This window comes from Neovison vison, chromosome 11, assembly GCF_020171115.1.
Source record: "Neovison vison isolate M4711 chromosome 11, ASM_NN_V1, whole genome shotgun sequence".
Classification (NCBI taxonomy): Eukaryota; Metazoa; Chordata; class Mammalia; order Carnivora; family Mustelidae; genus Neogale; species Neogale vison.
In genome coordinates, this window is record NC_058101.1 from 196,894,192 (window position 1) to 196,905,640 (window position 11,449).

The 11,449-nt window shown below is 46.2% G+C and overlaps 1 protein-coding gene across 1 annotated transcript; it reads right to left on the bottom strand.

Annotated features, from left to right (window-relative positions):
- Window positions 1–1,446: 1,446 nt before the first annotated feature.
- SLC25A4 (solute carrier family 25 member 4) lies at window positions 1,447–5,518 on the bottom strand. The gene is made up of 4 exons (XM_044225616.1): window positions 5,311–5,518; window positions 3,473–3,959; window positions 2,816–2,956; window positions 1,447–1,901 (listed from the first exon to the last, which is right to left on the bottom strand). Exons 1-4 carry the CDS (start codon window positions 5,419–5,421, stop codon window positions 1,744–1,746), a joined length of 897 nt encoding a protein of 298 aa, XP_044081551.1. The 5' UTR covers window positions 5,422–5,518; the 3' UTR covers window positions 1,447–1,743.
- Window positions 5,519–11,449: the final 5,931 nt, after the last annotated feature.

Genomic DNA, 11,449 nt, shown 5'->3' on the forward strand with positions numbered 1-11,449 from the left:
CCCTACTAGCCTGCCCTGCTTTCCTCTCCTCTCCATCAGCAACAGAATTGGGACCATTCACACCATTCACTGGATGAAAAGCAGCATGAGGGTAATGTATCCAGAAGGCCCCTAACACTACATGGTTGTGACCTGGCCTTGAGATGGGACTGAGAAACTTTCTTTTTGCACGCCTTAGCCTGTCCCATCAGCACAGACAGGCACTACAGTAGGGCAGATGGAACCTTGTTTGTTGTGGTAAAACAAAAGCAGCTGATTTTTTACTGGGGAGGTAGGAGTGAGTAGGTGGGAGAGCTTGGGAAGGAGGGCGAAGAACGGGAGGTACAGAGACACCTCACCCCTCAAACCACCTGTCAGGGAACCCATAAAACACATGGGCCTGCCTTTCAAGCTTTGCCTAGGGTATAGGGACTGGTTTCCAGCATTATTGCTAACAGGCTCGTGCTCTATGAGCCTGGACCAGAAGTAATTTCCAATTAGAAATTGTGATTTTCTCTTGGTCATTAGTTTATGAGAGTCATATCCAAAAGTGACTTTGTCTCTAGTCTTGATAAACTAACTGTTACCGCAAAGAAGTGCTGGCAGATACCTTCTTTTTTTTTTTTTTTTTAAGATTTTATTTATTCATTTGACAGATCACAAGTAGGCAGAGAGAGAGGAAGGGAAGCAGGCTCCCTGCTGAGCAGAGAGCCCGATGCGGGGCTCGATCCCAGGACCCTGGGATCATGACCTGAGCCGAAAACAGAGGCTTAACCCACTGAGCCACCCAGGAGCCCCTGGCAGATACCTTCTATACCTGTAATCTAACTCTTTTATTTTCTTTCAGGCCTGCCTCCTACCACTCCCCACATTTCATGTCCTCCTTTCTAGTCCTACCCAACCAAGATTATATTAGATATTACATTATAGAATAACAGCCATTTCATTCCTCTCTCCTAACCCCATGGAAGTTTCTTTCAGAATTGGTTTCTGTCTTTTTGTATCTTCCACAGAGCCTAACAGGTACTAAATACTAGCTTGCTAGCTGATTGTCAATGAATACTGCCCACTGTCATAAAATTCTAAGTAGCACACTTCTCTAAAGGCCCTAAGACAGAACATTTCCTCACCTCACAAAACTCCCAACATTGTTCAGTGTCATCTCAGAGTTCCTGAGGATTGCATGAAAGTGCATAAAATCAGGTGGGACTACGCAAGTCTGGATCCATGCCATCGCCTTGGAGCCCCCAGCACCATGGCCTGAGGTAAGATACAAAGAAAGCGGGTAAAAGCCGCCAAAGTTTGAAAACCACACATTTTAAGCATTGTAGGTACTCCTGTGACACACAGTAGAACATCTGACATTCAGAAGCTGGGCCACCGAGTTATGTAAGTCATGCTAGAAAATATGCATTGGTGGTCTTACATTTAAATCCACACAGCAATGAATAAGAACTCAAAAAAACATGGTGCATTAAGTGGTCTTTATTGAGATTTCACATTCGGTTATCTTCATTATCAGTTCTTCAGTTAATTATACAAGTATGATAAGTTATTTTATATCTGACGTGGGAATTTAAATGTAAAATAAATACAAAATACATTTGTGGTTTAATGAACACTCAGTGAAGCTTTTTTTTTTTTTTCTCTGAGGTATTCCTTTCAGTCTGGTTTTATCCCAGATCTTTCTTTTTACTTCCCATAGGAAAAGTCTATTAAACCACACAATGGATCTGGAACCAATGACCTTGCGTTTTAACTACATTAGACGTATTTTTTGATCTCATCATACAACACCAATACGAAAGCTCCGCCCATGCCTCTCAACACATTGGACCAGGCACCTTTGAAGAAAGCCTTGGCTCCTTCATCTTTTGCAATCTTCCTCCAGCAGTCCACCGTCCCAGTGTACATAATATCCGCTGTGGAAACAAGTGTTGGTAAGGGCTCTGTCATTCTGGAGGAAAGAGGCTTTTCCTCGGCAAGACACATACACACAGTGTTAGGAAAGTCAGTCCCTTGAGCGCTAAGCCCCAGCTTCGTGTGGTGTTGTCCAGCTAGACACCCTCTTCCTTGCAGAACTGTCAGTGCCTCTTGTCAGTCCTGCTCCTCCCACCCAAAATCAGGTAAAGAACCAGGGCGATGAACTAGCTAACTCACACACGGTCAGGCCATAAAGTGGGCGGGGATGGCGTGGAGCGGAAGTACTAAGCTGGTGGTCCCCCTTTTTACGGATGAGAACAGAAAATCTTAAGGGCAGAGTCTCAGATTATATTGCCCAACACAGTTAAAAGAGAGAAAACTATTAGGCTGAAGCAAATGGAACTGATATTTGACTTTTTGATGCTAAAAATGACAATTTCATGTTTCAACCTATGGAAGCCAAAATGGCTTCAGGCCATGTCACCCAACAAAAACACCGTCTCCCCAAAACAGTATTTTTAAATAAACCAGCTAATTAGTTTCCTGTATTTCTGTACTCAGGCTCTAAGGGAAAAGGGCTTACGGCCTCTATAATATTAGATACTTAGTAAAGTTCACCTCATTTTTTGATGTTCTTATCTCTGATAGAAACACATTCTTTTCTCTAAAGGAACAGTGAACAGTTATTTTCTTGTCCACTGTTATTTATTATATAACAGGTATATATATTTATTCTATAACAGTTATTTCCTGTCCACTGTTTATTTCAGTGTTAAGGGGACTGACTATAAAGCTTCTTTCCTAAGTTCTTAACACGTAATTTTAACCAGAACAGTGAAGACTGGGATGAGCATTGCAGTGTGTTTCTCTTGGGCAGAGAAATGCGTGTTAGACCAGTAGGTGTCAGGCTTACCCCCTTTCCGGCCAGACTGCATCATCATCCTACGGCGGACTGTGTCAAAGGGGTAGGACACCAGCCCTGCCACCGCTGTCACGCTCTGGGCAATCATCCAGCTCACAATAATGTGCACATTCTTGGGATCAGGCAACATCCCTGTAGGCAGAGGCAAGAAGCCAAATGGCTGTGACGTGATTTCTCTCAGCAGCTCAGCCAAAAGCAAGCAGAGATGGAGAAGAGGCTACCGTACCTCCAACTCCATGCCCTACCCTTCTGGAAGAACCTGCCCCTGGGGGTGCCTCACAGCCAGGCAGTCAGCCAAAGCTGGGGACTGCCCTGTGGGTCCAGGGAAGCCAGAGTTGTGCCCAGGGTGCAGGGCATGTTGAAGGGGCTCCAAGTTCAACTAGGTCACTGACAGAGCTGTGGCAAGGGGGAGGCAGGCTCCCCTTCTTCCTCTCTGAATAACTCAAGGCCAGAGTTTATTTCAGTAGAGGACAAGGAGACTCCTTTAGCTATTTATCCACACCATACCACCCCTTCAGAAGCATCCGTTTAGCTCAGGGACTAGGAACAAAACCAAGATTATTAATAAATATCCGGTCCTTCGTGAGTTACAGACCCCTGGGGACCTTCTTCCTCCCCACTCCACACCCCCTGAGGCCCCTCTCTCACCCTTGGCAGTATCATAGACTCCAAAGTAGGCCGCTCTGTAGATAATGATGCCCTGGACAGAGACGCTGAAACCCTGGTAGAGACCCTTCAGGCCGTCAGACTTGAAGATCTTGGTGAGACAGTCACCCAGACCACTGAACTCGCGCTGGGAGGCACCCTTGCCCACATCGGCAGCCAACCTGGTCCTGGCAAAGTCCAGCGGGTAGACAAAGCAGAGGGAGGTGGCCCCAGCTGCCCCACCGGAAGCCAGGTTACCAGCAAAGTAGCGCCAGAATTGCTTATGCCGGTCCACGCCCCCCAGGAAGATCTGCTTGTACTTGTCCTTGAAGGCGAAGTTGAGGGCTTGGGTGGGGAAGTAACGGATCACGTTGGCCAGGTTACCCCTCCAGAAGGAGAGAAAGCCCTGCTCCTTGGGGATTCTCACCACACAATCAATGATCCCTTTGTACTGCTTCTCGGCACTGATCTGTTTGCTGGCATGCTGGACCTGCGGGGGGATGGGGGGGAGGTGGTAATGGAGGGAGGGGAGGATTGGGTGAGGATGGCCAGAGCAGAGGGAGAAGGAAAGAGGACAGGAGCAAATGAACGTTTACAACTCTTTGAATTTCTTTCTTAAAAAAAATCTATGGGGAAATCAAGCAGATATTAACTAAAGAAGTACATCGGCTACTGGGATAATAAGCCAAAAAAACCTGCTTTTGCCTCAATTATCAGGGCACTTGAGAGAAAAGGTTCTTCCCCAAATAAACTGAAAAGACTCCACTGTAAAGAGTCACTTATGCATTGCCTTTTTCCTAAGTATGAGAACTATGCTAGGCGCTTATCGGGAGATAGAAATGACTAAAGATTCCTGCCCTCCAGGGCACCTGCTCTGATATAACACACACACAATGGACGGGCAGGAGATAATGATGCCTCAGTCTCACTGGGTCTCCCTGGAGACCAGGATCTCGGAGGAGTAGATGCTCTCACAGAAGTAGAATAAATCCGCTGGGTATTAGAGCCTGAAAATTTTCTAGCAGATTACGCAAGTAATTAATTATTGAGGGGTTTGTCGCTGTGAGTGAGCAACTGGGGTTTTTCTTCATGGTAATTTTGACTCCCAAATCGAGGAGGCTGAGTTTCTCATTGAGGGGCCCTTGCCTTTTGGGCAAGAAGAGAGACGCACGATAGACAGGATGAGAAGGAGGAAGAGAAGCCATAGACCAGACCAGTCGGCAGACGAAAAGATTTGGGGACGAGGTAAGACAACATGAGTCTGTTCTGAAAACTGTTCATCTCTCAAAACCTATTTCTTCAGCTGTAAAATAGTGGGAATAATACCTAACAGCTTACAGAAAGATAAATGAAATAAATGTCAGCCTACAGCACAGTGCATGGGACACACTATGCGAGGTTCTGGGCAATAATTATTCCGAGGTTTGTGCTGTAGAAGGTGGTTGCAGGACAAAAGGTGCAAGGGACCTGAAAATGGAAAGGTGAGGCCGACCTCGGAGACCTAAGTGGAGGGTCAGTGCCGTCCCAGGAGCAGGCTCTGGCTGGCTGTAACCTACCCGGGGTGGGTTTCCATATATAGACACCCGAACGCTGGGCGCCACCCGACACCAGGAATCTGCCAGGGACGCCGGACCTGCCTCCACGCAGAGGGCACCTTCCCCTTCGCCGTAGGCCGGGGCCCGTGGCCTAGCCCAGATTCGCCGCGGCCGGCCCGGCCCGCTCCGCTCCGCTCCGCTCCCCCTCGCCGCCGCAGCTCGCCCGCGTCCGGCGCGCCCTGCCCGCGCCCTGCCGCACCCGGCTGGCTGCGCCCGCGCCCCCGCCCCCGCCCCCGCCGTGCCTACCTGCAGCAGCAGTTTGACCCTCTCGATGGGGGCGACCGCGGTCTTGGACACGGCAGCGGCGATGCCGCCGGCCAGGAAATCCTTCAGGAAGCTCAACGCTTGATCGCTCATGGTGACAGCCGGGCGCACACAGCCTCCGGGAGCCCCGCGCTCGCTCTCGCCTCCGCCCGGCCAGGCACGGCCACCGGCTCTCCGTCCCCGCGCGACGCGAAGGGGCCGCTCGCCTCGCCCCGCAGCCCTCCTTATATGCCCCGCGCGGCGTCTCGCGAGAGGAGGAGGGACCCCGGGGCCCGGCGCGCACCGCGCATTGGCTGGGCAGGTGCCTGGACACCCCCTCGCCGTCCCCCTCCTCGGCAGAGGGCAACCGGGGCGAAGGCGCTTCCGGGAGGCAGGGGTGGGCCGGGGGCTGTGCCTTGAGCTTGGGACGTTTAAAGGGCAAATTCATGTTATCTGTCCCGGCGAGCCGAGGGAACACCGTGTCTCTGCTGCGTGTGGGCCGCTGTATTTATAGCACCAGAAGGCTTAGGCTGGGGCCGACCTGGGGACAGACAGAGGACCGATGCCTCAAGCACGGCTTGCTTTAACCTCGGGCCTGCACGGGACCCGCTCCTGGCCAAGGGATTTCGGGCTGTTTTCTTCTTCCTTGCAACCCTGTCCGTCCCTCACTCCCTGCTCGGATGTGGGCCTCTTCCGAGTTGTGTGCGCTCGCAAATTAAGATCCTCCAAAATAAATGCTAACGTCACTTGATGCTGTGATTAGCTCATAATCTGGCAACCTGCCCCGAATCCCCTCTTCCCTCCATTCAGTCCCTCAACCATTCATTCTACCCTGAAATACTTAACGGCCCTAGCCTCCAGCGCCACCGGGAGAGGGGAAAGCCCGAGTGCGAGTGCAGGGGCACAACCGGGGCCTTAGAGCAGGCCTTACAGGACGCTTCTTTTGTAAATCCCGTAAGGGCTCAATGTGCTGCTCCGCTGTCAACAGAATCTGGGGACATAATCTGGGCAGAATGCTCTCCGGGCGGGTGGCGGCTTCCTGAGGGTCAGTGCTGCTCGCCTTCCCATCTAAGCAGCTGGGAGACTGCGAGTCAAGTAAAAGAAGGTCGAATCCTTGTCTGTGTTTGCCTCTTCATGCTAGGCACTGAGGACTGGGGAGACTCCTACAAGTTTCTTCCCAATTTTGTATATTTGACCAAGATGATGCATTTTTTTTTCATAAGCTTGCTGATGAGTGCGCATGTTAACTGTTAATTGAACTGCAGCTGTCTGACACCGGTGGTATGGAGCCCTCAGTAGAGCAGAGGTCACTCACTAGTCAGCTGCCAGGACCACGAAGGGTATGCATTTATCTGAGGCTGGGCAGGCTAGAGTCCAGAAATCCAGGCGAGCCCCGTGAAACCTAGCAAATGCAAGTTTACCAAGGTCAGAGCAGGCAGAAGGTTAAGAATTCAGCATTAATAGAAAAGCCATTGAAGCCTTTGTTCAACAAGCCCTGTAGCATTTACCCCTATACCAGGAGCAAAGTTTGACCCCGACGATTCACTATGAGTAAGAGATGGTTCAGTGTCCCAAGAAACTTATGAGTTTCTCCGTGGACGTATCTGTCCCGGAGTCAGCTTTATTTCTTACAGCTTTCATGGGTCAAACTAATCCACATAATAGCTGGGTTCCATTCTGTTACTGTTGAGCAGTTGCCTAAACATTTCACTTTGTGCTTTAGAGATGTTTCTTGTTTTCACGATTAAAAATAATGCTGCTACGTACTTTGCACAAATTTTATTTTCCATTTACTACTCTCCCTTCTCGTTTCTGTTTTGTAAAATGGAATGGGTAGATTAAATATTTTAAAAAGATTTTTAGCTCTTTGCTACATATTGAGAAGTTGCTCCTCAGAAAGGATGCAACCCACCAGCAGCGTCAAATGGTCACAGATCCTCCCCCAGCACTGGCTTTTAAAAAAGCCTCTTTTAGTTATTTGTGCCATTTTATGAGTTCTAATTGGCACTCCTTAATTGCTATGGAACTGCACGTACCCATGTGATTTGATGTAGTTTGTCAGGGTTTTCCTTGGGTATACATTTTTTTTTAAGATTTTATTTATTTATTTGACAGATAGAGATCACAGGTAGGCAGAGAGGCAGGCAGAGAGAGAGGGGGAAGCAGACTCCCCTCCAAGCAGAGAGCCCGATGTGGGGCTCGATCCCAGGACCTGGGATCATGACCTGAGCTGAAGGCAGAGGCTTTAAGCCACTGAGCCACCCAGGTGCCCCTGGGTATACATTTTTAATCTTCCTTGACTACCTGTGGTGTGAAAGCAGAGTATTTATATTTAAAATTATTTATATATTTACAGCAATAAATGCATGTTAAACACATTTCATTTTGTTGTTTTTCTTCTGAGATTTTTATTACACTGTTCTAGCAGTGTAATTATTTAAATTATTTAAATATGAACAGATCCGTATGATGACATACTTCATGTTCTGATGTAAATGTATCTTTTGTAGATACAGTAGTCTATTTGCCCTACTGGCCTATTTCCTTCTACTTCCTTTTTTTTTTTTAAGATATTATTTATTTATTTGAGGGAGAGAAAGCATGAGCACAGGTGGGGGGCCGAGGCAGACGCAGAGGGAGAAGCAGACTCCCCACCAAGCAGGGAGCTTGATGTGGGGCTCAATCCCAGGACCCCGAGATCATGACCTGAGCAAAAGGCAGAAGCTTCACTGAGTGAGCCACCCAGGGGCCCCTCCTTCTACTTCTTTTGATCTAATTTCATACCATACCATTCTCAGGTATCCCAACACTAATTTTTTTTTTAAGATTTTATTTGAGAGAGAGAAAGCATGTACACACATAGGCAAGGGGGGTAAGGAGGGGAGTGGGAAGAGACAGAACTTGAAACAGACTCCATGCTGAGCATTGAGCCCTATGCAGGGCTCAATTTGCTTTGGATTACTAATTCTAGTTTGTCATATATTGTGTTCTTATATAGCTTTAATTAAGGAAATCACCATACCATGACTCATTTATTTGATCATTGATCTTTAAAAAAGAACAACTTACATGTGATTCTATAACCACTTAAAAAACAAAAGGTTTTGTCTGCTTCTATGTCTGGATTTGTTTTTACTGTCAAGTGGTTCAATTAGTTCCATATCACTAGAAGATTTTTAACAGATACTAAAATTAAATTAAATATTAGCGTACTAATTCAGGAAGTATTATTATCTTTGTTGCATTTGATTTCACCAATCACAATTTTTTCTGTTTTCTAAATGGAAGATATGATATTTCTCCTTGGCTTCTGTCCAATTATCCCGTCACGTAGGGCAAGCTGTAGCTGGAATCCTTGACAAGAGGTTTTCCATGGAAGTCTATATTCTGTCCTCTCCCTCCACGGACTTTCTCAGAAAAGAGAGGCCTCAGATGCCCTCAGGAGCATGAGCTGACTGTGATCACAAGATCCAGGTATCACTTACACAGGCAGGGGAGAGACTGGTGCTCAGCAGAACATGTGTCTACCCACCAATCCCTGAACTCAGGGGCTTTCTGCCAACATGAGAATGGACAAGACATCTGGGAGATCAAAGAGAAAACTCTTTGGCACGGCATCCTGGAGGCTGGGGGTCCAGGGGGACCTGAGAGGAGGGTATTGGGCTAGTCTTCATTAATTTTAGTAGAAACTTCTTCAAGAGTCTTCAATCTTTTACCAAGCTGGGCATAGAGAATGGGATCTGTTAAAGAGTAAAAGGCACAAGAAATAAAGAAAAAACACTTAAGGATTTGTTCATAGCGGTGATAATGTGTGTAGGTATAGATCTAAAATTGTTACTAATTAGAACATGCCCTTACTATGTGTTCGCATGGTAAATTTCAGCAGTAAGCAATAAGGAGTAAATTCTGAAAATTTATTTTTTTTAATCATGGAAGACCACATATGAATTTCTGAATTTCATTAGAAGGTATTTAATAGACACGTTCGCAATGATGCATTGTTCTCAAAAAGGCAAAACAAAATAAATGCAGTATTTCTCACAGTGCTTGCTCTGGGTAGCTCAGCGAATAAACATGGAATTAACAAGTTTTTTATAATCAGGTGTCATTATAGTGAAGTTGAGCATACACACCACATACCTTCAGAAGTCATGAGGATTCCTTCAGAATGCTTCAACTACCAGTTCCTATTTTAGCTAATGCCAAGCAAAACTATGAAACTACAAAATGTGTCCTTTTTTTTTTTAAACCCATTGTTCATTCTAGAACCTTCTTACATTTAGTGGTCAGATCCTTGGGTGTGCATTTTCCTCCGACTTTTCCACATCAACTTAGAAATGATCTGAACCACTAACACCTAATTTATTTATTCATTCATTCACTTTTTTCTTTTTCAAAATCTTTCAACAAGCATTAATGCATTCTCACTTTCGACACTGAAAACTTCGAGAAAATCAGAAAGTTAAGATTATTGTCCTAGAGACGCTAATGTCTGGTGTCTACATGATGATTCCCGTGCTGTGGGCGACAGGGTCCAACCGGGTCTCTCGTTGTCCTCCCAGCTGAATGACTTTCAAAGGGGTACTTCAGTCACAGTCTGTCTTTTTAACATTTTATGCATGCTTATGAAACAAAAAATTTGGTTAGGAAGATTTAGTCACTATTATTTAAAGGATGTGATTTCCGGTGGCAGAGGAGTCCCTGAATCATTAAAAACAAAAACAAAAACAAAAAACAGAAAAAGGTGGTCAGAGAGAGGGACTTCTCCTGGAAAGCTCTGATCCCTGGAGAAAGGGGTTCAGTGGTTGCTAGAGGCGGGGGAGCTGGGGCACTCTCCAGCCCCCACTAACACAGGTAGGACCCCCCCTCACTAAAGAGAGTTCCATGACTTCTCTGCCATTCATAAACTTAGCATCCCCTCCTTACTTTATCCAAAACTCCAAAAAGAATATTTGGTATTTTATTGGACAATTAAGCTTAATTTATGGGTAGTAATAACATATCTGACTCTAACTATCCGACGTTGACACTTGTGGTTTTTGACTTGCATTCTCTGTGAATAAAGCCATTACTCACCTGGAGTTGACTTGATTGATTTTTTTTTAAGATTTTTTTATTTATTTATGACAGAGAGAGAGAGATCACAAGTAGGCAGAGAGGGAGGAGGAAGCAGGCTCCCCGCTGAGCAGAGAGCCCAATACGGGACTCGATCCCAGGACCCTGAGATCATGACCTGAGCCGAAGATAGCAGCTTAACCCACTGAGCCACCCAGGCGCCCCAGACTTGATTGATTTTTAAGAACCCTTCGAACTGGCTTCCCTCGCATTTAGTGTTTCATGCGACTTACCAATAATTTTTTTTCTAAGTTTTGTTTAAATAACCTCTACACCCAATGTGGGGCTTGAACTCATGACCCAAAATCAAGAGTCACCCACTCTTCCAACTGAACCAGACAGGTGCCCCCGCACCAACCCATCATTTTTAAAAAACACTTCGGTGAATTCTGTATGTCTGTCTCTGACCTGTGTACTAAAACACCACACCTACCTTTTTTATGATTCAAGGGCTCCTCTGCTTTCACTTCATTGACAGGAGAATCCCTGTTACTATTACAATCAACGTATCATAAATGTTATCAGTGAGACCATTTTTGCTCCTTGCACGGTTGAGTAACAATATTTTGCTATTTTAACACATGAGGTTTTTTCCCTAATAGGCTTGCTTTTATCCCATGATCCTTTTCTCATGCAGCTAGACAGACATTCTGTGTCATTGCTTCAAGGGGGAAAAAAAAAATTCAGGGGCACCTGGGTGGCTCAGTCATTAGGTGTCTGCCTTTAGCTTGGTCTGGGGTCCTGGGATCAAGGCCCACATCGGGCTCCCTGCTCAGCAGGGAGCCTGCTTTTCTCTCTTTCTCTCTTCCACTCCCCCTACTTGTGTTCCCTCTGTCTCTCTCTGTCAAGCGGATGAATGCAATCTTTAAAAAAAAAAAAAATGCAGAAAGCAGAGAAAATGAAAACTATTCCTGGCATTAGAATTTCCAAAAGAAAAGAAAGGTTTCAAGTATAAACAGTAGATTTGGTAGAACACCTGAAGAAAAGCGAATTTTCCCGCCCACCCCATCCTTCCAAAGATTGCATC